General features: G+C 45.3%; 2 protein-coding genes and 1 non-coding gene across 3 annotated transcripts; all 3 read right to left on the reverse strand.

The window, feature by feature from the left end:
• Positions 1-576: 576 nt before the first annotated feature.
• LOC105071149 (PRAME family member 27-like) lies at positions 577-3441 on the reverse strand. The gene is made up of 3 exons (XM_010957781.2): positions 3152-3441; positions 2148-2723; positions 577-1150 (listed from the first exon to the last, which is right to left on the reverse strand). The coding sequence occupies exons 1-3, from the start codon at positions 3439-3441 to the stop codon at positions 577-579; spliced, it is 1440 nt and encodes a 479-aa protein (XP_010956083.2).
• Positions 3442-11975: 8534 nt separating this feature from the next.
• Positions 11976-12049, reverse strand: TRNAA-CGC (transfer RNA alanine (anticodon CGC)). The gene has a single exon. It is a non-coding gene; the product is annotated as a tRNA-Ala (tRNA).
• A 7050-nt stretch (positions 12050-19099) lies between these two features.
• Positions 19100-22105, reverse strand: LOC105071151 (PRAME family member 8-like). Its single transcript, XM_010957782.3, has 3 exons — positions 21816-22105; positions 20670-21242; positions 19100-19673 (listed from the first exon to the last, which is right to left on the reverse strand). Exons 1-3 carry the CDS (start codon positions 22103-22105, stop codon positions 19100-19102), a joined length of 1437 nt encoding a protein of 478 aa, XP_010956084.3.
• Between the last annotated feature and the right edge of the window lie 2963 nt (positions 22106-25068).

Consider the following 25068-nt stretch of genomic DNA (forward strand, 5'->3'; position numbering starts at 1 on the left):
CTTCATCCCAATGGCTCATTGGCCACTGAGTGTGTTCCCCCTTTGCATGTATAAACCCGCTGAACAGCCACAGAAAGAAGTAAGGAAGCAAGAGATGCCCCCCCCCCCCCGAAACATTAAAGAACTGGAGAGAATGGTATGGTTTTGAATCATGGACAACTTGGTGCTTTTTTTTTTCTTCCATCAGTAGCTGGAGATTCCTGAGGTGTAAACTGAGAAAACAGAATACACAATGGAGGGCAGGAGTCAGTTTACACTGAGGGTCTCTTTATTTCTGATCATTTCTTTACAACCATACACACAGGGATCACTCCAACATGTGCACCTCCAGCCCACATTTCCCTCCAGAAATTTAGGTTCATATTTCTGACTGTATACCACATGTCCCTCCAAATTCCATCAACTTCCCAAGTCATTTCCCCCTGAAATCCTGTATCCCAGCTGGATAACATTCCCTATTCCCATTCATATTGAGCTGCTGTCTGAAACCATGGATCTGTGCTCCCTTCAAGATGCACCTATGTCCTAGATTTCAGTTTCCAAGTGCCCAGAAAAGCTTTGGATAGATGCACCCAGCTAGGCAGGCGTGCTACAGCGGTACACGATGGGTTCAGCATGATAGAAGGTGTTATCTCCGCAGTGAGGACAGGGGCTGGCGCTAATCCAGATGGTCCGGGGACGTCCTAAGACTCTCAGAATCTCCAGCAGGTCAGCTCGAAACTGGACAAGTCTCCCCGGGTGGAGAACTCCGTGAGAGCTGTAACTCTCCTGGGGGACGGGGTAGAGCTCTTGACTTAACCTGGGCAGCCCGGCTATGCGTCGCAGCAGCTTCCCCATGACGGCCATGGAAAGCGGGTTCCCGAGCACACTGAAATAACTGAGCTGGGAGCAGCGGCTCAGGGCGGGCAGGATGGACTCCAGTTGGGGGTCCATGATCCCACACTTATTTAAGTACAGTTCCCGCAGGGTGGCTGCAACTTTCTCCAGCAGAACTTGGAGCAGCTCAGGACTGAAGTTGGTCAGGCTGACCCCACTCAGATCCAGGGCCTTTAGCTGACTGATGTTCTGGCACTTGGACAGGTAGGTCAAGTCCAGTTCTGTTAGCAGGCAGTTGGTTATTGCCAGGTTGTCCAAGGGGGTCATCAGGCACCTGGGGAAAAACTGGGCAATTAGGTTTTGGAAACTGGAGTAGCCGGTGACCTCAAGGTAACAGACAAATGATTTGTCCAAGGCCGAGGTCATCCTAACACCTTAAGAAGGTCAGTACCCAGGATGCTAAGTCTCATTTCAGGCTGAGTCCTTTCATCCAGTGTGTGACTGGTTCAAGTTCGTTTCAGGATTCTTGAAAGCTCTCTTTCCTCATCTGTAAAGTGGAGTAGAACATACTCCACATTCTTAAGACAATGAACAAAGATAATGGAATGTCTGGAACATTCTCAGAGGAAAGCCTGACACCTTGTCTCAATCAAGTGTGGTATCATTACATTTTAATATTGGAGAAAAAAATAAAATGCTTCCAACTCAGCCTTCCTTCAGCTCATGCTTGGGCCCCAGGCACCTGTATCTTTGGACCAGGTGAGGCTTGTGGGTGACATGAATTGAGAACCAACCCGGGCAAGATCCCACCGCATAAACTGGGGTTGCCACTTTGCGGAGGCTCATTTATATCTGCATCGTCTGAAAACTGTCTACCACTCCTAATTAATCCTTTTGGTGCCCACTCCATCGTCATCATCTCCAGAACCATGCATTACCCCTTGATTAATTACTTTATCTAGAGCACAAAACAACTTTTCACAGATGAAGAATTTGAGACAGACTCATTCTGTTCATAAAATTGGTGAGCATAGAGCTTCTTTTTACAAATACTCAACCTGAGGAGGTTTCCCCTCTTCAATGTCCTCTTAGCTATTTTTTTTTGAAAAGTCATCTGAATAGAGATACCTCTTCCTAAGGAAGAAATCACAGACTCTCCCTCAGTAGGTGCCAGCCTCCTCAATCTACACCTTCTAAGCACATGTTCCTTTCCATATACTCCACCCCAGTTTCATATGATACCACACTCAGGACAGAGCAGCAAAGGAGACAGTCCATCTGTGGTCCTAGTGTTGTGTTCACTGCTTCTTGGCCAGTGGTGCCGCCCTCACCTGAGCATCTGGTCCAGACGGCCTTCAAGGAAAGAGGGAGATTCCATGTAGAGAACCCGGAGGTGGTGCAGCCTGAGGAACTGAGAGGTAAATTGGACAATGTGCTCCTGCTCCTCCTCCTCAAAGGCAGACACGTGGACGTGGGAGAGAAGGAGACTCTGCACACGAGTCATCCGGCCCAGGAGAGGAGCGAACCCGGCCAGGGTGGGCAGACGCCAGGAACAGCACACGTCCACCTCCCGGATGCAGTCCAGCCGCACCATGCTCAGGACCTTCCCAATATTTTCCACGGGCATTGAAACGATCTTCAGCTTTTTGCAGCACAGGTGTATGGAATCTTTCCTCTCCTCTGCCCACCTGAGGAGGTAGGTGAGGAATCCATCCATGGTCCTTTCATTGAGGCAAAGTTCTATGAACACCTTCAAGGAAGAAGCCAAGGGCTGCTCTGTCTCTAAACTGTCCTCAGCCGCTGATACCATGCACGGGCTTGGGCACACACGGGCCCTGGCTCCGCACCACATGCTCCAGAAGTTCCGGCCAGTGTTCCGTAAATCCAGCACCTGTAGTTTACACCTCCTGCGGGGAAAACAGCAGATTGGCTGAGATGTTTTAAGATCCACATTGAATGAAAACACAGTCCCAGAACTTAGGCAACACTCAGAATTCCCACCTGTCCATTTACTTCACCTTCCTGACACCCCTGCTGCCTTGCCCTCCTCTTCCCTCACTTTCCTCCGTCTCAATTTTCCTTCCCCACTTCTAGCACCTTACGTATCACCAGAAAAAGGTGGGAACATGTTCTTTCAGGCTCCCCTGCATCTTAGGCACTCTTACATGTTATCCAGAAGGCATTTCCCAAACTGAGCTCAGCAATGGCCAAATTTCTGACCTTAATGGGCATCATCAGAAGCCTCTGGTCCATCCCTTGACCATTCCCTCTCCCTAATCTCAGCTGTCTCCTCAGGATGCATGCAACCCTGCCACGTTACTGGGATCAGACTCACCTGGGGTGAACCTTCTGGGCCAGCAGGACGTCGAGCCCATCCAGCACTGCCTGGAAGGTCTCCTCCTGAGGCATGTGCATCAGGCCCCCCAGAGGCAGGCGGACAAAGGGCCAGGCTTGCAGCAGGGCCTTCAGGGTCTCGCTGTGTCTCCCAAAGAAGGCCTCCAGGAACAGAGATGGGAAGAGCTCGGCGGGCAGGTACTCCAGAGCAGCGATGGCCGAGGCCTCGTTGTCCCTCAGCAGGCTGGCCCCTGCCAGCTCCAGGAGTCGTGGTGGGGTCCGAACACTCATCCTGACTCTACTCCTAAGGGACCCTGCGGAAACTTCCAGGCAACAAGACATATTTCTCAGGCCAAGCATTAGCACCCCTCATCTGTCTCCCGACCCTTCATAGGAACCAACTCAGGGCCAAAGTCACTAGTCTGGCAAAGGTAGAAGAGCCTCAGTTTACCAGCGTTTCACTCTGGGCTTGGTGGGCACAAAGCAGAGCTCTGCCCCCTACAGGCACCAGAACAAGCAGCTCACAGATAACATGCAGGTGGAAAGATGGCCACTAGACTAGCCATTTCCATCTGCTTCTTTACTTCATTATGTCTTATTGGGAAGTGGGTACCGTGAACCTGAGTGCTGACCCCCAGTTTTGGGGGAAGACTCTTTCAGACCATCGCTTAACGCCCTAAAACTGGGAACAGGAGCATCATGTGGACCAGCACAGCCTCCATCCTCAGTTCCCACAGTTAACCCAGGTGGGAAAGATTATGAGATATCCCTACCTGAATGCCCTTTGTGCACACACTAAGTATTTCAAATATCAAGAAACAAAATTGCAACAGTTTCATGTTTTCATTAACAAGAACATCTGGTTGGTTAAGGCATTTTAAAATGTCATAAATCAAAGGACAAATCAAAATGTTTGGGATTAAGGCAAAAGTACACTTAGAGGCAAAACCAGAGCCTTAAATCTGTTCATTTGGGAAGAAAGAAAAAGGAAACCTCTCCATGCCATCCCGAGCTGCATGCCATCATTCTAGACCTGCTGACCGCAGGTAAGATGACAGCGTCCTCAGCCGAGGTGGGTACCTTACCAGCTCTGTGTGGGTGGCGGGGCGCTCAGACCTCAGACGGGGACGCAGGGAGTGAATCCGGAGCCAGTGGTCTCTGCATCTGTTCTTAGTACCTGAGGCTTTTATAGACCTTTCTAATCACATCTTCCCCCTTTCCAACTAGTAACTTCCAATCAGAAAGCAATACTTGATTAGATTCCTTATTGTCCATCAGGTTAATCCTGATTGGATCTTTGTCTACATCCAGATGATTTGATTGAATGTGATTTGAACAAATGAGATATTTATACAATGTGGGGGGTGGGGAGTCAAGGACTCATTCCTGGATTCTCTACACAAACATCAATTGGGTTTTATTAATATGGACTTTCATAGTGAGACAGGGAAGGGTTTAATGGATTGGTTACATTGTATACATAAAGCAGAACTTGAAAGCATCATTTTGGGGGGATCTTTGGATGATCAAAATGATCAAAATGTTCCAGAATTAGAACAGCTTCAGGAAGACAGTGGTGCTATTCCCAACAGAAACAAAATTAACTCCCATCTCATCAAGTTGTCACTTAGGTGTTATCATGGAAACATAGCAGATCATGAGACTATTTGGGGAGCAAGGAAAGCGAAATGGGGATGTGGCTGGTCCTCCAGGCTTAAGTCAAGGCTTCTGTGAAGGACATCAGATCCAAATCACAATGAGATGTAAGGGTAGGGGCTGGGGCGCGTGCAAACGGGCATTCCTAAATGGATACTGAGAATGACCAAAAGTGTAAAATACGGGGGTATTTTTTGGGGGGGGGAGGAATTTAAAAGACTTTTCTAGGGGTGGTATTTATAATTTAAAAGGGAGTGGCTAAGAAGAGACAATATCATCCTTGAAGGTGTTTCCTCCCAGAAAGATGGGATCCGCACAGCAAACTGGCTTGAAAGACTAAATCTGAGAATGTGCGCAGGGGGAGAGGCAGCCAGCCCTGGGGAGTCAGACGTGTCCAAGTCTAGAGCCACTGAGGGAAGTGCTCTGGGCTCTTTGGGAACTTGGGACCAGGGAAGAAATAAACACGGGTCAGTTGTACACAGCCTTGTCCTCTTCATGGCAGCTGCTGCCAGGAGACATTTTCTTCCAGGGTCTTCCCAGATGACAGTTAGCCCCAGGCATTTTCCAAATCATAATCCCATTGGACCTTTTCCACGTATGTTTTAATTATTACTGTTTCCTCAAACTGGGAAAAGTTCAACACAGATTCTGATCAAGGTGACGCCATTAGGCACAGAAATAAAATTCTGGTTTTCCCTTCATATTTAGCACTGTTCACCAATACCAACACCTTTCCCCACACAAAATTCAGAAGCTATATTCGGTGTTTCAGGGTCTGCGACGTTCAGGGATGACTGAATGAAGCGAGAACCTCCCTCTACCCCCCAAGACGTCTCACTGCCTTTCTTTCCTCCATTCAATGTGATGCCCAAGTAATTCATTTATAGATCTGGCTCTCCCAAGGCTGGGATTTTTGAAGTGTTTGCTATCTTGGTTTCTTTCTGGAAGACTGTTTTCACCATATTTCTACCCTGGGTAGAAATGGCTTTGCATAAATTTGGGTTAAACTGGATTGAACTCAATAGACATGTTAACTCCCGGTCCCCCAATCACCTGCATTAATGAGCTGCAGTCAAGCAAGATTAGTAACAGCAAAATCATAAACGTCTCTGTTTCTTGAACAGAAACTTGGGGAGAAAATGCACCAGCACTTTCCATCCACTACGTCAAATAATCTTCACAGACAATGTAAACATCAATGCTCCTTTCCCTTGTTTATGCTGGTGGACCTGGGGTTTGGGCTTGTGATGGAAACCTCCCACTTGCAAGCAGTGAATCATTGGTAAGTTCCCTAGAGTGAGGGGCTCAGAAGGACCCCTGAGCTGTCAGGAAAACTAAGTGTTAGGAAGGACTGACTGACAGGCTTCACGTGAATGTCAGTGGAAATGGGGAAACTGCGGAGTCCAGGATGGGGATGTTTCTATGGACTCCCAGCTTCTGTGAGACCCAAGGAGGTAGGAGGGGTCAACGCGTTGGAATGTTCTAGAGATTATGGAAGCCTAACACTCTTCTTTTCCCCTGAGGAATGTTGCCTCCTTCGTCCACCTCCACACAGAGCCTGTTTGCTCAGGGGTCACGTTGGCCATCTAGGCGGGCCGGAGCACATCTGCCAGGAGGTGCCGTCCTTCCTGCCCAGTCCTGGCCCAGCAGGGCTCCCAGAGTCTGGTGGGAAGCCTGGATTTCACGTTCCTGCCATGTCCTGATCGTCTGTTCTCACGACCTCCTTTGCTGTCCAGGTCAGAGCAGCCGCCTGAGCCCATTAGGGAGACGACCTGACCCCCTTCTCCCATCACAGGATCCCGTGTGAGATTCCAGAACCTCTGCTCCTGGGTCCTTGCTCAGGAGTTTAGAATATTTCCAAGTGTCCAGTTCCCTCTCGCAGAGCAAGCTGACTCAGGAGCCCTCCCCTCCTGCAGCCCAGCAATGTCACCTCCCTTGGAACCTGGAGCCTGGCTCCAGTGCTGGGACACCTCTCCACTGGGATCAGCAGAAGTCAAGGAGTTCTTCTCAAATCCCACTGAACAGCTTTGGACTATGTGACTAAATCCAAGGCATAGAGTTGCCCTGCTGCACTTCTGGATTCATAGAGGCACCCAGGAATTCTGGAGGGTGACCCCCTTGGTTGCTGGAGAGGACCCTGACTCCTCTGGTCTTCCTAGAGGTGACAGCTGATGGGAGGCCCTGGGGACCAGTACCCTCAGAGGCTCTCCCCTCTGTGACTCTCTCGGCCCCGCCCTTGAGCTGACAAAGTTCTCAGGCCCAGTAGGTCTTTTTTTTCTCCCAAGTCAGATCTCTTCTTGACCTGAAATGTCTTGCTTTCTGTGCCCTTTTTAAAAGTCCAGGTCTCTGTGTTGGCCCTCCTTGCCCCTCCAGATTCTGGTTCCACTTTTTCCCCCCACTTTTTAAATAAAACAGATTCAACAGATTCTGGTTCCACTTTTTTTTTTCACTTTTTAAATAAAACATATTTATTTTTTGATTATTGTTTTTTCATAGAAGTACAGTCAATTACAATGTGTCAATTGCTGGTGTACAGCACAATGTCCCAGTCAAGCATATACATACGTATATTCCTTTTCATTTTTTTTCATTAAAGGTTATTACAAGATATTGAACATAGTTTCCTATGTTATACAGAAGAAACTTTTTAAAATCTGTTTTTACATAAAGTGGCTAATATTTGTAAATCTCAAATTCCCTAATTTATCCCCTCCCAACCTCTTTTCCTGGTAACCATAAGATTGTTTTCAAGTCTGTTTCTGTCTTGTAGGTGAGTTCCTAGTGTCCTTTTTCCTTCTCCTTTTTTTTTTTTTTAGATTCCACATACGAGTGATATCATGTGGTATTATCCTTTATCTTTCTAACTTACTTCACTTAAAATGTCGATCTCTAGGTCCATCCATGTTGCTGCAAATGGCACTATTTTATTCTTTTTTATGGTTGAGTAGCATTCCATTGTGTAAATATATTACATCTTCTTTATCCAGACATCTGTTGATGGACAGTTAGGCTGCTTCCATGTCTTGGTTATTGTAAATAGTGCTGCTATGAACATTAGGTGCATGTAGCTTTTCAAATTAGTGTTCCCTCCAGATACAAGTCCAGGAGCGGGATTGCTGGATCATACGGTAAGTCAATTTTCAGTTTTTTGAGGACTCTCCATACTGTTTTCCATAATGGCTGCTGGTTCCACTTTAGATGCACTCATAACTTGCTTTAAATGAGGACCTCTCACTCCTTCTTCACCAATAAATATTCAGTGACATGTCACCCTGGGTTCAGGCAATTAATTCCTAGGGACGGGCTTGTGGAGACATGAAGTGTGGGGAGGATGTCTGTGACTCTCTCCAGGTGGGATTGGGCTACAGGGACTGAAGGAGGAAAAGGGAGGAGGACAGGGAATGTCAGAGGAGCTAGTGTGGGGCCCACAATGAGGTGGGAGGAAGGAAATAGCCAAGCAGGAGACCATGTCCTCTGGCTCTCACAGGGCTGTGTCCCTCCCAGTCTGGGGACTGGTGTCTGAGACCACTGGGGTCACTGTGGTCCTGGATTTGGAGCTGTGAGTGCCCAGTGAAGTGGATGTGCTTGCCCTGACCTTCATTAAGTTCTAGTGCCTGCCCCTCCCCCACCCCACCTCACCCCCACCCGCAGAGCACAGAGTCGGGCCAATGGAGAGTCTGGAGAGACAGAGTAGCAAGTATCCATTCTGGATGCAAACATCAGGGGCAGGTTAGGAGGAAAGGGGAGGGTCCCCCGTTGTCTTTTATGCCAGAGAAAGAAATGTTCTTTGGAAACTTTGCAGTTAATCACCTCACTCATCACCTCACTCATCACAGCCGCCAGACTTTGAGAATTGTGCTTCTCTGGAGGAAACAAGAAAGAATGAGGTCTGGCACTGTGACCCTGTCATCCACGTGATGCCAAATGCATACTTTGATCTGTAGGAAGTTCATGGTAGACGATTGTCAAATCAGGACCCAATGGCTGCCCAAAACAAATGAAGGAGGAGGGCCCTCCTCCCCTGGCACTGGCCTCCCCCTGTGGGATAAACCATCTAATGTCCCGGGCTGAGCAGTGATAAGAGCTCATGGGGATGGGGACTCTGTGCCTAGAATACGTGACTCCATAATAACTAATACCCAATACCCAGTATAATCCCCTCCTCTCTCCTGGATTCATGTAAAAGTAGTTGAAAAATTCTTCTTGTAACTGAAAATTTGCCCCCGTTACCTAATTCTCCCCATTCCCTCCAGCCCAGCCCCTGTCAACTGCCATCCTATTCTCTGTTCCTCAGAAATTGATCTTCTCTTTTTCTTTTTTAGATTCTACTTGTAAGTATTTGTCTCTCTTTGGTTTACATCACTTAGCATAATGTCCTCCAGGTCCAGGTCCATCTATGTTTTCACAAATGGCAGGATTTCTTTTTTATGGCTGAATAATATACCATTACGTATAGATATCACTTTACCTTTATCCATCATCCTTCAAAGGACATTTAAGTTGTTTCCATATCTTGGTTATTGTGAATAATGATGCAGTGAATATGGGTGTGCAGATATCTCTTCAAGGATCTAATATAGTTAATAATATAGTATTTGGTGTAGCTCAGTGGTAGAGCCCATGCTTAGCATGCATGAGGTCCTAGGTTCAATCCTCAGTACTTCCATTAAAAAAAAAACACCTAATAATAAATAAATAAATAGACCTAATGAATTCCCCCCAAGTAATAAAATAAAAAATAAATAAAAATTTTAAAAATAATATAGTATTATATACTTGAAATTGCTGAGAGTAGATCTTAAATATTGTCACCACACATATATAAAAGTAGTTAACTATAAGTGATGGATGTCTTTTTTTTTTTAACTACTTTTTTTTTTGACAGTGGGAGGTAATTAGGTTTATTTATTTAAAATTTTTTCTAATGGAGGTACTAAGGATTTGAACTCAGGACCTTGTGCATGCTAAGCATGCGCTCTACTGCTTGAGCTATAGCCTCCCCCTTAAGTGATGGATGTCTTAATTATCTTGATCTTGGTCGTCATTTCACGATATATGTGTATATCACATCATGACATTGCACACTTTAAATATCTACAATAGTATTTGTCAATTATTACTTAATTAGAAAGCTGTATTTACTGAGTGTCTAGTGTGTGTCAACTGCAATTCTGGGTGCTGGCAAACATCCAGTGAGTGTGAAATGGTCCCCGTCTCAGGTCACCTCACCTGTACAGACCTTACGTTCTATTGGGGCAGACAAAAAGCACATAAGCTGGAAAAACATTTAAGCCAGGCAGACCTGTTCCTAGACCATAGTAGGGCAGGAAGGTGAAGGGTTCAAAACAAGCCGCCTCACCCCCAAACTGTGCCGCTTGGCATGCAAATTATTTTGCACCCCAGGCAATCACGGCCCTGCAACAAACAAACAAAACACTTTTCACCTCTCCCTGAACTACCTAACAGAATTTAGAAAGGGTGCCTGGGCCAGAAAAAGACCTATTACCAAGAGATAACTTTATCTGAATGATGTATCTGTGTGGCAGGACAAACATCAAATTACCAAACACCCGCTATTCCGTGAATCTCCATCTTCCCCTTTGACGGCCTGGGCCGCTATCTCATTCCGTGTCCTGAGATCACACATAAGCTTCAATTGCTTGGCTTCTGCCTGGGTCTCAATGTGCTTGTGACACTCCTGTAGGTTTGTAATTAATCTTGTTTTTGATTTTCCCCTGTGTTGTCAGTCTTTTGTAATTTGATTATTAAGCCAGCTAAAGAACCTAGAATGTTAAAGAGAAAATTTTTCCTCCCCAAGGATGATAAATATGAATGTGCAAGTTGACACTACACCACAATCTAAATAGTCAATAAGAAAAATTATGATTATCTCGTGACGTTTGAAACATGTAATAACTTGCTGTGGTTATAAATGTATAGGAAAATGAAAAAACAGCAAAACCGACACTTACTTAGTACACTGGATTTGAAAACATTGAGAATCGAAGTGTTTTTTTCCTGTGTACAAACGTGTCAAGATTAACGCGAACAGTGATTGCCTTCAGCTCACGGCATAACTGAGCACAGGGAGCCAGTGTCTTTTCTATGCTTTGTAAGTTGTCATCCTCCTCTCTAAGTTGGGATCAGCCTCCCACATTTGATCCTTCCTCCTTCCAACGTCAGGAAATTCCCCAAAGTTTCCGTGAGTGTGAAGTTTCCAGCGTTGGTTCCTCTGAGGCTCCTTCATCCATTTCTTCACACACTTTCCTCTTCCTGCATCTCTGGGAGGTGGGGGGGTGTGAACCTGAGAGAAACAGAGGTCGTGGAGGGAGGGTAGCCCTTGACTGGTTCAAGGTTACATGCAGGAAAGTGGAGGGAACAGGGTCTGAATTCACATGGCTTTTTATCCACAGAGGCGCTCACCACATTGTCTCCCCTTGCAGGCTGGCTCCACTGACAGCGAAAGGGTGCTGATCAGCAAGTCCCTGTAACAGCAGGGGGGAAGCATTCCTACATGTACTAGTGCGGTGTGTCTGACCAAAGCTGAATAACAGTCACATTTTCCCCATTGATGAGCATTTAGTTTGTTTCCTTATCTTGGCTACTGCAATGCTTCAGTGAAATTACGGGTGCAGATTTCTTTTTGAGACAGTGATTTCGCTTCCTTCACATTTATACCCAGATGTGGAATTGCTGGATCACGTGGCAGTTCTGTTTTTAATTCCAGGCGAACCTACATACTGTTTTCCACAGCGGCCGCACCGACTCGCTTTCCCAGCAACAGTGGACGAGGGCTCCCTTTTCTCCACGCCCTCCATCAGTGCCTCTTATCTCTTGTCTTTTGAATGCCAGCCATTCTAAAGACGTGAGATGATATCGCCTTGTGGTTTTGACTGGCGTTTTCCTGATGAGTGATGCTGAGCATCTTTTCAGTACTTTTTGCTACCCATGTCTTTGCCAGAATGATATTTAGTGTGAACTGGGGGATTAGCAACATGCAGTCCCCTGTAAGTAAGTAGAGTGTAGAGAAATATAGGATGCAGGTAAACCTGAAGTGTGGGTTTTGTTTTGTTTTGTTTTAAATTTTATTTATTTATATGTCATCGTATTATTTTATTTATTTATTTTTGGCGGGGGGTGTGTGGTGATTAGGTTTATTGATTTTTTAGAGGAGGTGCTGGGGATTGAACCCAAGACCTCGTGCATGCGAAGCAAGCGCTCTACCACTTGAGCTACACCTTCCCCCTTGAAGTGTGTTTTTTGTGATACTTGGGGTCTGGGATAGAGGGGAAGCTCCCCCTGAAGGCCTCTCCATGGTGGGACCCAAGAGACTCAGTTCCATCCCTTGGTTCCAACCTAGAACCACACAGCCAGACTCACAGTGCCTGAACTGGTCATCTGCACCGCCGTTTATTTATTGTGCTTAGTGCTTGGGACACGCACTGCTTCCTGGAGCACCAGCAACAAAAATCACAGGGGTCTTGGAAAGTAAATGACATCCCCTGAACGTCTGACAAGAAGCACAAGTCCCCATCTCTGTAACTGGCATCTCCTCCCCAGCACCTCTGGTTCTCACTGTGCACAGTCACTGAGGCCACCTCGGAACTCTCCCCACCCCTGTTCTCAGATACAGTCCTTCAGACCTGGGAAAAGTGAACACATGGGGGTGGGATGGGATGCTCAACACTGTCTTCAGAGCCGTCTGAGCCCCAAACTCCCATCCCCTCTTCCTGTTCCTCCTCCCTCCAGGAGCCCCTCACACCCGCCCTCTGCCCATGGAATGGACATGCCTACAGGAAGGAGGTGACTCAGAGTCCAGGACCCAGGAAGTTCCTTAATACCTGACCCAGACACAGACAAGTGTCCTCTTTTGCACAGACATGGATGCTGGTCTGATGGAGACCCTGGAGATGTGTTTAGGTCCATTCAGAATCCAACTGCTCTGCTGTTCCAACTCCATTTCCACAACCTAGCGAGCAGGCTTATCTCTAGGCTCAATGGGCACAAAGCCATAACTCCGCCCCTGCAGGCATCAGAACAAGCATCTCACAAATACCAAGAAGAAGGAAAGACAGCACTAGTTCACTCATTTCCATCCACTGCTTTGCTTAATTCTTGCCCCGCTGGTAAGTGTGTACCATGTGCCTGAACACTGTCCTCAACCTTTTTAAGGGGAAGACTTTCAATCACTCTGGGAATAGGAGCATCGTGTGGACCAGCACACCCTCCATCCTCAGTTAACACAGTTCACCTGGCTGAGAAAGAGTAAGGAGATACCCCAAAATGAATGTCACTGGCACAAACTAAATATTTTAAATGTCAAGAAATAAAATTCCAAACAGTTAGATGTTTTTCATTAAAAAGAATATCTCTTTGGTCACTACATTTTAGAATGATATAGACCATTTACAAATCAAACTTTTTGATAAGGCAAAATTACACTTAGGGGTGAAACCAAAACCTTGAATCAGTTCATCTGAAAAGAAATAATTAAAAACGCTCCCTTTCATCCTGAGCTGCATGCCACCGTTTAGGACCAGCTGACCGTAGGTAAGATGAGGGTGTCCTTAGCCAGGGTCATTAACTTACCAGCTCTGATATGGTTGACAGGGTGCTCAGTCCTCAGACCTGGGGGAGAACCCAGAAGGTGACTCCAGGGCCAGGAAATTCTGCATCTCTTCTTTGGTACCTTTACAGATCTCTCTAATCACATCTTCCCTCTTTCCAACTAACATCCAATCAGAAATTAGATTCCGGCCTGTCCATCAGGTGAATCCTGATTAGATCTTTGTGTGCCTGGAGAGGAAATGATTGAATCGGACATTCGTTCAGGAGAGAAAACCAAAGAGAGAGGTCGATGGGGCTCTGTCATCATTGGGGCAGCTCCTGCCAGGAGATACTCTCCTTTGGGCTCTTCCCCAAAGATTTATTCATTGATTCACACCACAAACATTGATTGAGTTTTTATCAATACCAATAGTTAGAGCCATGGTGTGAGACAGGGAAGGGATAATCCATTTGTGATACTGGACAGGAAGAAACAAAACTTAAAGGCATCATTGTTGAGGGATCTTTGACCATATGAAAATTATCAAAATGTCCCAGAATTAAAAGAGCTTCATGAAGACAGAAGTGTTATTCCCAAAAGAAGCAAAATAAATGGGTCCTTGTATCAACTTGTCAGTTAGATACTATGCTCGAAACATGAGATCATGAGCCTATTCAAGGAGCAAGGGAGATGCTTCGGGGGATGCAGTTGGTCCTCCAAGCTTAAGTCAAGCCTGCTCTGAAGGGTATCAGGTCAAAATCACAATGAGAAGTAAGGATGGGAGCTGGGGAGTGCAGAGCTGGTCATTCCTAAAGACACCCTGTGAATGACCCAGTGTAAAATATAGGGGTTTTTTTTCTTCTTGGGAGGAGGGTAATTTAAAGACTATCCCCTGGATTATGTTTGGAAACTAAAAGGGAACAGCTAAGAGGAGACAGTGTCATCTTTGAGGGTTCTCCTCCCATAAGGTTGGGATCAGCACAGCAAACTGGCATGACAAGACTAAATCTGCTAATGTGAACAGAGGGAGAGGTGACCAGCCCAGAGAAGTGAGCCATTTCCAAGTCTGAGGGCCACTGAGGGGGGTGCAGGGGGCTCTTTGGGAACTTGGAGCCAGAGGGAGAAATAAACGTGGGTTAATCACAAACAACCCTGTCATCATCGGGGCAGCTGCTACCAGGAGATGTTCTCGTATAGGTTCCTCCCCATAGAGGACACTTTCTAGATGGCGATTAGTCCAGCCATTTACCGTGGGTCTTAGAAGCCAAATCATAATTCCAGTGGCCCCTTTCCAAGCACATCTTGGTAATTAGTGTTTCCCCAAGTTCAGCACAGTTTCTGATCAAGGTGACGCTGTCAGGCACAGAAATAGAACTGTGCTTTTTCCCTTCGTATTAAGCACTGTTCACAAATACCACCCTCCGCTCCCAGAATTTCCCATGCCTTTCTCCCCCCAACCCCCATTAAATATGATGCCCAATGAATTCTTATAGACCACTGGCTGCCAAGGCTAGGATTCCTTGCAGGGTGTTCTCCATCTTTGTATCTTTCCAGAGGATTCCTTTCAACGCATTTCCACCATGGGTATAAATTGCTTTTACATAAAATTGGGTTAAACTGAATTGTACTCAATAGACTTTTTAACTCCCAGGACATCCATTACCTGCAACAGGGTGAGATTACTAACAGTGATGGGCGTACATCTGTGTTCACTGAACACAAACTGTGTGAGCAGTGGTGTGGGCACTTTTTATCCACTATTTCAGATAACCTTCATGGAAAATCCAGCGGTCACTGTTATTCCCCCTATTTTTAGCCTGGTGAACCCCATCTCTGCCCACTTCTGTGCAGTGAATAGTTGGCATATTCCCTTAGGTGAGGGGCTCAGAAGGACCCTTGAATTGTCAGACAAAGTAAATGCTGGAAAGGCATGACTGAGAGACTTTGCATGATGTTAATGGAAATGAAGAAACTGCAGAGTCTAGACTGGGGTTGTTTCTACAGGATCCCAGCTCCTATGATATCTCAAAAGACCATTGTCTTAAAGTGGCAAGTTGTAACTAATTCTCGAAGAAAATCCGAGTGCTGATATGGAAAGGTGCACAGGTGGGTAGACTCCAAGCTGGGAGTCTCTGGGGTGTTTGGGAATTTGGGGGTTACTGGGAAGGGGCTTTCTTGCCTGCGCTGTAATCGGCTGTGGGAGGTGTGTCAAAGGAAGCTAGAGACAGACATAGGTTTAAGCGGTGAAGGCAAATTTTACTCAGGACTATTGCAATAGAGGAATAGATACCCCTGTATGAAACCAGGCTCCATTCACAATACAACAAGGGTATTTGGGCATTTGCAACCAAGAAGCAAGGGGAGGCTGGTGGCTGGAAAATTACTAAGAGGAGACATCGGGTCTGGGGGGAGTTCTGACTGAGCCAACGTAACAGGATTCCTACAGAAGGCCTCCCAGTGTGATCAGATACCAACAATGGAGAGTGAGGAATTCTGATCAAATATCGGGGAATATCAGGTATCAGTGGTGGGGATTCTTGTAAAGTGGACCAATCAGGGTTCTTGCTAAAACTGGATTTTACAAGGATGTACACAGATGGACTTAGCAGAAGGTTCAGGAGACTGACTAGAGTTTATTCAAGCGAACAAGCCAGTTGAGGGGATTGTGTCGAGACACTAGGTGGACTGTGCAAATCCTGATGTAGTCAAGGGCTGGGCCAACTTGAGAACAGGAAGAAAGCCCCTGAGGCTGGGCAGGGAGGGCTTGGAAAGAAGAGGGGGTCTTTTAGAAGTTTTTCATGATGTGATTAATGCTTTCTCTACTGGTGAGAAAGTCGCTAAAGTGGGTACAGAGGGAACATATCTCAACATAATAAAAGCTATATATGACAAACCTACAGCCAGCATAGTACTCAACGGTGAAAAACTCAAAAGCTTCCCACTAAAATCTGGGGCAAGACAAGGATGCCCACTATCACCACTCCTATTCAACATAGTCCTGGAAGTCCTAGCCACAGCAGTCAGGCAAGAGAAAGAAATAAAAGGGATCCAAATTGGAAAAGAAGAGGTAAAAGTGTCATTATATGCTGATGACATGTTACTATATATAGAAAACCCTAAAAGGTCCACACAAAAGCTACTAGAGCTGATTGAAGAATTCAGCAAGGTAGCAGGTTACAAAATTAATGTTCAAAAATCAGTTGCATTTCTTTACACTAACGATAAATCAACAGAAGAAGAAAGTAAAGAAACAATCCCCTTTAAAATAGCACCCAAAGTAATAAAATATCTGGGAATAAATCTAACCAAGGAGGTGAAAGAATTATACACAGAAAACTATAAACCATTGATGAAGGAAATTAAAGAAGACTTTAAAAAATGGAAAGATATTCCATGCTCTTGGATTGGAAGAATCAATATTGTTAAAATGGTCACACTGCCCAAGGCAATCTACAGATTTAATGCAATCCCTATCCAATTACCCAGGACATATTTCACAGAACTAGAAAAAATCATAATAAAATTCATATGGAACCATCAAAGACCTAGAATTGCCAAAGCATTACTGAAGAGAAAGAAAGAGGCTGGAGGAATAACTCTCCCAGACTTCAGACAATACTATAGAGCTACAGTCATCAAGACAGCATGGTATTGGTACCAAAACAGACATATAGACCAATGGAACAGAATAGAGAGCCCAGAAATGAACCCACAAACTTTTGGTCAACTCATCTTTGACAAAGGAGGCAAGAATATACATTGGAATAAAGACAGTCTCTTCAGCAAATGGTGTTGGGAAAACTGGACAGCAGCATGTAAAACAATGAAGCTAGAACACTCCCTTACACCATAGACAAAAATCAACTCAAAATGGATTAAAGACTTAAACATAAGACAAGATACAATAAACCTCCTAGAGGAAAATATAGGCAAAACATTATCTGACATACATCTCAAAAATTTTCTCCTAGAAGAAATAAAAGCAAGAATAAACAAATGGGACCTAATGAAACTTACAAGCTTCTGCACAGCAAAGGAAACCAGAAATAAAACAAGAAGAAAACCTACGGAATGGGAGAAAATTTTTGCAAGTGAAACCGACAAAGGCTCGATCTCCAGAATATATAAGCAGCTCATACGACTCAATAAGAAAAAAATAAACAACCCGATCCAAAAATGGGCAGAAGACCTAAACAAGCAATTATCCAAGGAAGACATACAAATGATCAAAAAGCACATGAAAAAATGCTTAATATCACTAATTATCAGAGAAATGCAAATCAAAACTACAATGAGGTATCACCTCACACCAGTCAGAATGGCCATCATTCAAAAATCCACAAATGACAAATGCTGGAGAGGCTGTGGAGAAAGGGGAACCCTCCTACACTGCTGGTGGGAATGCAGTTTGGTGCAGCCACTATGGAAAACAGTGTGGAGATTCCTCAAAAGACTAGGAATAGACTTACCATATGACCCAGGAATCCCACTCCTGGGCTTGTATCCAGAAGGAAATGTACTTCAGGATGACACCTGCACCCCAATGTTCATAGCAGCACTATTTACAATAGCCAAAACATGGAAACAGCCTAAATGTCCATCAACAGGTGACTGGATAAAGAAGAGGTGGTATATTTATACAATGGAATACTACTCAGCCATAAAAACCGACAACATAATGCCATTTGCAGCAACATGGATGCTCCTGGAGAATGTCATTCTAAGTGAAGTAAGCCAGAAGGAGAAAGAAAAATACCATATGAGATCGCTCATATGTGGAATCTAAAAAACAAAAACAAAAACAAACAAACAAACAAAAACAAAGTGTAAATAAAGGACAGAAATAGACTCACAGACAGAGAACACAGACTTGTGGTTACCAGGTGGGTGGAGGGTGGGAAGGGATAGACTGGGATTTCAAAATTGTAGAATAGACTACACTGTGTAGCACAGGGAAATATACACAAAATGTTATGATAACTCACAGAGAAAAAAATGTGACAATGAGTGTGTATATGTCCATGAATAACTGAAAAATTGTGCTGAACACTGGAATTTGACACAACAATGTAAAATGATTATAAATCAATAAAAAAGTTAAAAAAAAAGAAAGTTATGTAACCAGAAGTGCAAATATTTGTTTCTCTCTTTTACATGTTAAGCGACTTGCCTCTTTGATTTCCTTTTTCAGTCTTCTTTTTTTTAAACTTTATTTATGTATTTATTTTACAATATCATATTTTTAAGCTGAATTACAGTTGATGTACAATATTATATAAGATCTGAACTAGTGGTTTCAGATTAGATTGTAGACAACTCAGTGCCTTCTTTTTTTTTTTTTTTTTTCCTCATTAGTAACTGGAGGTTTAAACTGAGAAAACAGGCTAATCTATCATGGAGGCAACAGTCAGTTTACAGTTAAGAGTCACTTTATTTCTGACCATTTCTTTACAATCATCCACCGAGGGGTAACTCCAATATGTCCATCTTAAGCCTGTATCCAGCTGCAGAAATTTAGGTTCATATTTCTGACTCTACAGGACACATGTCCCCCAAAGTACCATCACTTCTCAGGGTCAACTTTTCCCTCTGCAATCCTGTTCCCCCGCTGGATCACATTTTGTCTCCACATTCACATTAAACGGATGTCTGAAACCGTGGGTCTGCTTTCCCTTCATGATGTACCTATGTTCTAGAGTTCAGATTCCAAGTGCCCAGAGGAAGACTTTTGATAGAGGCAGCCAGCTAGTCAGGGGTATTCCAGTGGTATACAATGGGCTCCATGTCATCACATATGTCATAGCCACAGTAAGGGCAGGGGCTCAGGAAAATACCAATGATCCTGGAATGTCCCAGATCTTGCAGAACCTTCAAAAACTCCACTCGAAGCTGGGCAAATCTCCCTTCAAGGGGCACTCCCTGAGAGCTGTAACTCTCCCGAGGGGCAGGATAAAGCTCTATGTTTAAACTGGGCAGCCCAGAGGTGTGTCGCAGCAGCTTCTCCAAGACGGCCATGGAGAGGTGGTTTCCATACAGGATGAAGCATTTAAGCTGCAAGCAGCGGCTCAGGGCGGGCAGGATGACCTCGAGTTGGGAGTCCGTGATCCCACACTGATTTAAGTCCAGTTCCTGCAGGGTGGCTGCAACTTTCTCCAGCAGAACTTGGAGGAACTCAGGACTGAAGTTGGTCATGGTGACCCCACCTAGATCCAAGCCCTTTAGCTGCCTGACGTTCGGGCATTGGGACAGGTGGTTCAAGTCCAATTCTGTTAGCAGGCAGTTGGTTATTGAGAGGTTGTCCAAGCAGGTTGTCAGGCACCTGGGGAGAAACAGAAATTTGGTCTGGGAAACAAGGGTGGAAGGTGACCTCAAAGTGAGAGACATACGTTTTGGCCAAGGCCAAGGTCGTTGAGACCATTTGATGAAGGTCAATACACAGGATGTCCAGTGTCATTTTAGGCTGAGACTTTTCACCTTCCCTTTGTGACTGGGTCACATTCACAGAATCTTGAGAACTCTGTTTCCTCATCTGTCAAAAAGAGTACACCATACTCCACTTGCTATGAGGATGAATGAAGATTATGGTATGCACTAAAACATGCTCAGAGGAGAGTTTAACACTGTATCTTAATCACACGTGGGCATCATTGAATTTTAATGTTAGGAGAAAACACATAAAATGCTTTCAAGTCAGGCTTCCTCCATCCCATGCTTATGATCCAGATCCCCAAATCTCTGGTCAGGTGAGGCTCCTGAGAGACACGCGCAGAGGACCAACCACGTCAGCTGGGGTTGCCAGTCCGCAGGGGCTCACCTACACCCCTGCATCATCTACAAACCATCTACCACCTTTTATCATCCCTTTAGCTTCAGCTCCATTACTATCGTCTCCAGAATCATACATTTCTGATATATTTACCTGGAGCAAAAAAACAATCCATCACAGACAGGGACTTTAAGACAGGCTCATTTTGGTCCCAAATTTGGTGAGCACGGAGCTTCTCTTTAGAAATCCTCAAGCATGAGGTGGTTGCCCCTTTTTAGTACTTTACTTATCTATATTTTAAGTCACCTGTTCATAGGTATCTCATCCTAAGGAAGAAATCACAAAACCTCTATTGGCAGATCTGAACCCCTCAATCTATACCTTCCAAGCATGGTGTCCCTTTCCACAGCCTCTACCCCAGTTTGTCCTTCTAATTTGATCTGTGTGGTTACATGATGCCACACCTCAGGATGGAGCAGCAAAGGAGACAGTGCATTTGAGGGTCTAGTGTTGTGTTCACTGTCACACGGCCAGTGGCGTCGCCCTCACCTGAGCATCTGGTCCAGGTGGCCTTCAAGGAAGGAGGGAGATTCCATATGGAGATCCCGGAGGTGGTGCAGCCCGAGGATCTGAGAGATAAATTGGACAAGTTGCTGCTGCTGCTGCTCCTCAAAGGCAGACACATCGATGTGGGAGAGGAGGAGTCTCTGCACACTAGTCATCTGGCCCAGCAGAGGAGCGAACCTGGCCAGGGTGGACAGATGCCATATGCAATTCACTTGCACCTCCTGGATACAGTCCAGCTGCACTCGACTCAGGACATCCTTAATATTTTTCATGGGCATTGAAAATATCTGCAGCTTCTTACAGCACAGGTGTATGGAGACTCTCCTCTGCTCCACCCATCTGAAGAGGTAGGTGTGGAATCCATCCAGGGTCCTTTTCTTGAGGCAAAGTTCTATGAACACCTCCAAGGGAGCCAAGGGCTGCTCTGTACTTGAACTGTCCTCAGCCAGTGATGTCATGTGTAAGCTTGAGGATGCGTGTTGCCTGGCTCCAGACCACATTCTCCAGAAGCCCTGGCCAGTATTCCTTAAATCCAAGATCCGCAGTTTGCACCTCCTGTCAGGAAACAGCAGATTGGGTGGGATGCTTTAAGAACCACTCAAAATATGAAAATGAATATACGTATGTATATGCATGACTGGGACATTGTGCTGTGCACCAGAAATGGACACACTGTAATTGACTGTACTTCAATAGAAGAAAAAAAAAAAAAAAGAACCACACATAATGAAACCACAATCTCAGAATTTAGGCAACACTCAGACTTCCCGCCTGTGCTCTTATTTCACATTCCTGACATCACTTGCTGCCTTGCCCTCTTCTTCCCTCTCTTCCTCACCTGCCTCCATCTCATTCTCCCCTTCCATCTTTCCTGGTTCTCCACTTCTAGTAAACTTAAGCATCACTAGGAGGAGGTGGAGACATGTTCTTTCAGGTGACCCTGCCCTTAGGCACTCCGTCACTTCGGGAAGGCATTTCCCAAAGCGAGCTCAGCAGTGGCCAAGGCCTCTGAGTTCTTCATTGGCATCATCAAAACCTCTGGTCCCTCCCTTGGCATCCACTCTCCGCACCCCAGCTGTCTCCTCAGGGACGCGCAGGACCATATCAGGCGACCTAGATCAGACTCACCTGGGGCGAACTTTCTGGGCAAGCAGGACATCGAGCCCCTCCAGCACGGCTTGTAATGGCCCCACATGAGGCATCTTTATCAGGCCCCCCAGAGGCAGGCGGACAAAGGGCCAGGCTTGCAGCAGGGCCTTCAGGGTCTCGACGCGTCTCCCAAAGAAGGCCTCCAGGAACAGAGATGGGAAGAGCTCAGTGGGCAGGTACTCCAGAGCAGCGATGGCCGAGGCCTCGTTGTCCCTCAGGAGGCTGGTTCCCGCCAGGTCCACGAGTCGGGGTGGGGTCCGGACACTCATCCTGACTGTGCTCCTAAAAGAATCCTGTGGATACTGGCAGGGAACAAGGCATCCATTTCAAGCCAAGAATAAGCACACCTTCATCTGTCCCCCCACCCTTTGGAGGAACCTACTCAGGACCAAAGCCACTACTCTGGCAGGTGTGGAAAACCTCCATTTGCCCCAATTCCACACTAGGCTCAGTGAGCACATGTCTATGTCTCTTTGTGTACTGGCACCAGAAGAAGCATCTCACAGGTGCTGGGGAGGAGGAAAGGCAGCCACCAGCCCATTCATCTAAATTCACTGCTCTGCTTAATTCATGTTCCCCCGGGAAGTATGTACAATAAGCCTGAAAGCTGACTACAACCTTCTTGGGGCGGAGACTCTCAGACCCTCACTTAGAGCTTTAGAACAATGGGAATAGGAGCATCACGTGGACCAACACAGTATACATCCTCGGTTAACACAGTTAAAGATTAAGAAGTAAGTAAGTAAAGGTGAAGAAGGTACCTTAAAAGGAATGCCATTTGTGCACAAACGAAATACTTGAAATATCAAGAAATAAAACTCCAAACAGATGTTTTTTATTAAAAAGAATATCTGCTTGGTTAAGACATTTAAAAATGGTATAAACCAAACCACTAATCAAAATGGTTAGGATTAGGGCAAAAATACACTTAGAGGCAAACCCAAAGCCTTAAATCTGTTCATCTGGAAAAAAAAAAGAAAAGAAAAAGGACTATCTCTCTGCCATCCTAGCTGCATGCCATCATTTAAGACCCACAGGTAAGATGACAGTGTCCTTCGCTGAGATTGTTAACTTACCAGCCCTGAGGTGGTTGGCGGGGTGTTCAGACCTCAGACCTGGTGGGGAATTCAGTCAGCGACTCTGGAGCCAGAAGATTCTGCATCTCTTCTGTGGGGTCTGAGTTTTTATAGACCTTTATAATCACATCTTTCTCTTTCCAGCTACTAACTTCCAATCAGAAAACTCGATAACTGATTAGATTCCACACTCTCACATTAATCCTGATTGGATTTCTGTCTATCTCCAGATGAATTCATAGAGTCAGATATCATTCAAGAAAGAGAAAGAATAAGGGAGGTGGAGCCCAGGGCTCATTCACAGATTCACTCACAAAGTTAGATTTAGTTTTACAAACACGGATGCCTATAGCTGTGGGTGTGAGATGGTGAAGGGAGTACCAGTTCATGACATTGGACAGAAAAAGCCAAACTTCAAAGCATCCTTGTGGGGGACCTTTGTCCATATCAAAATGATCAGAATGTCCCTGAATTAAAGCAGCTTGATGAAGGCAGTGCTGTTGTCCCCAAGGAAACCATATAAATCTGTTCCTGTATCAGATTTTCATTTAAGTGTTATATTGGAAATGGAGGAGACTGTGAGCCCATTCAGTGAAATAAGGAAGTGTTAGGGATGTGGTTGGTTTTCCAGCCTTAAGTCAAGGCTTCTCTGGTCAACTATGAGAGTAACTGAGGGTGGGCACTGGGAGCTCTTTGGGAACTTGGACTCTGCAGGAGAAATAATCTAGGGTGAGCCACAAGTAACCCTGTCATCATTATCAGGGCAGCTGCTACCAGGAGATGTTTTGTTTTTGATTTTTTTTCCCACTGGGGATACTTCCCAAATGGATAATAGCCTCAGCCCTTTTCCAGGGGTCTGAGAGCTGAACCATAATCCCACTGGCCCCTTTCCAAGTACATTTTGATAATTACTGTTTCCTCAAACTTAGGTAACTTCAATACAGATTCTGATCAGGGTGACATCATTTTGTGGAGAAATGAAATTCTGTTTTTCTTTCATATTAAGCACTGTTTACAAATACCAACACCTTTCCTGCACTAGATTCAGAGCTCTATTCGGTGTTTAAAGATCTGCCCCATTTGGGGACGACTCCCACCCTGGGCTGCATCACACGAAGATTCTTTTGAAGTTTCAAGACACAAAGAAAGGGAGACTCTCCCTCAACCCCCAGAATTTCCCATTCCTCTCTCCCACCGCGTTCAGTGTGATGCCCGAATATTTCTATATACCACTGGGACCAAGGCAAGGACTCTTTGAAGGGTGTTCTCATCTTTCCAGAAGATTCCTTCCACCACATTTCTGCCATGGGTATAAATGGCCTTTGCAGAACATTGTGTTAAACCGACTGTACTCAATAGACATTTTAAGTCCCAGGCCATCCATCTCCTTTAATAATGACGGGCAATAGAGTGAGATTCGTAACAACGATAATCACAAACGTCTCTGTTTATTGAACACAAACTGGCTGAGTAACGGGCACTTTTTATCCACTTCTGCAAATAACCATCGCAGGAAATCTAAGCATCACTGACACTTTCCCCATTTTTAGGCTGGTGAGCCAAGGCCTCTGCCGGCTAGAGGAGTCTACCCACCTCCATGCAGTGAATAATCGGTGGGTTCCCTCAGGTGAGGGGATCTGAAGGACCCACCGAGTTGTCAGACAGCCTAACTGATGGCTGGAAAGGGCTGACTGACAGACTTCACGTGATGTCAGTGGAAAAGGGGAAATGGCAGAGTTTAAGCTGGAGGTGTTTCTACAGGATCCCAGCTTCTATGAGATTCAAAAAAAATCATTGTTTTGAAGTGGAAAGTTGTTGCAGGGAGGATATAGCTCAGTCACAGAGCTCATGCTTAGCATGCACGAGGTCCTAGGTTCAATCCCCAGGACCTCCATCAAACAAACAAACAAACAAACCTAATTATCTCCACTTCCAATAAACAAACAAACAAATAAATAAGTGGCAAGTTGTAACTAATTCTCTGAAGAAAACTCAAGAGCTGATATGGAAAAGCTACAAGGGTAGGCGGAATCCAAGGTGGGTCACTGTCAGACACTTGGGAAGTTTCCCTGCCAATTGTTATTTCAACTTCCCCTTGGGTGTTCATGAAGAGGAGGGGAACTCCCTATCACAATCCTTAAAGAACCCCTATTCCT

Source organism: Camelus bactrianus, chromosome 13, assembly GCF_048773025.1.
Source record: "Camelus bactrianus isolate YW-2024 breed Bactrian camel chromosome 13, ASM4877302v1, whole genome shotgun sequence".
Classification (NCBI taxonomy): domain Eukaryota; kingdom Metazoa; phylum Chordata; class Mammalia; order Artiodactyla; family Camelidae; genus Camelus; species Camelus bactrianus.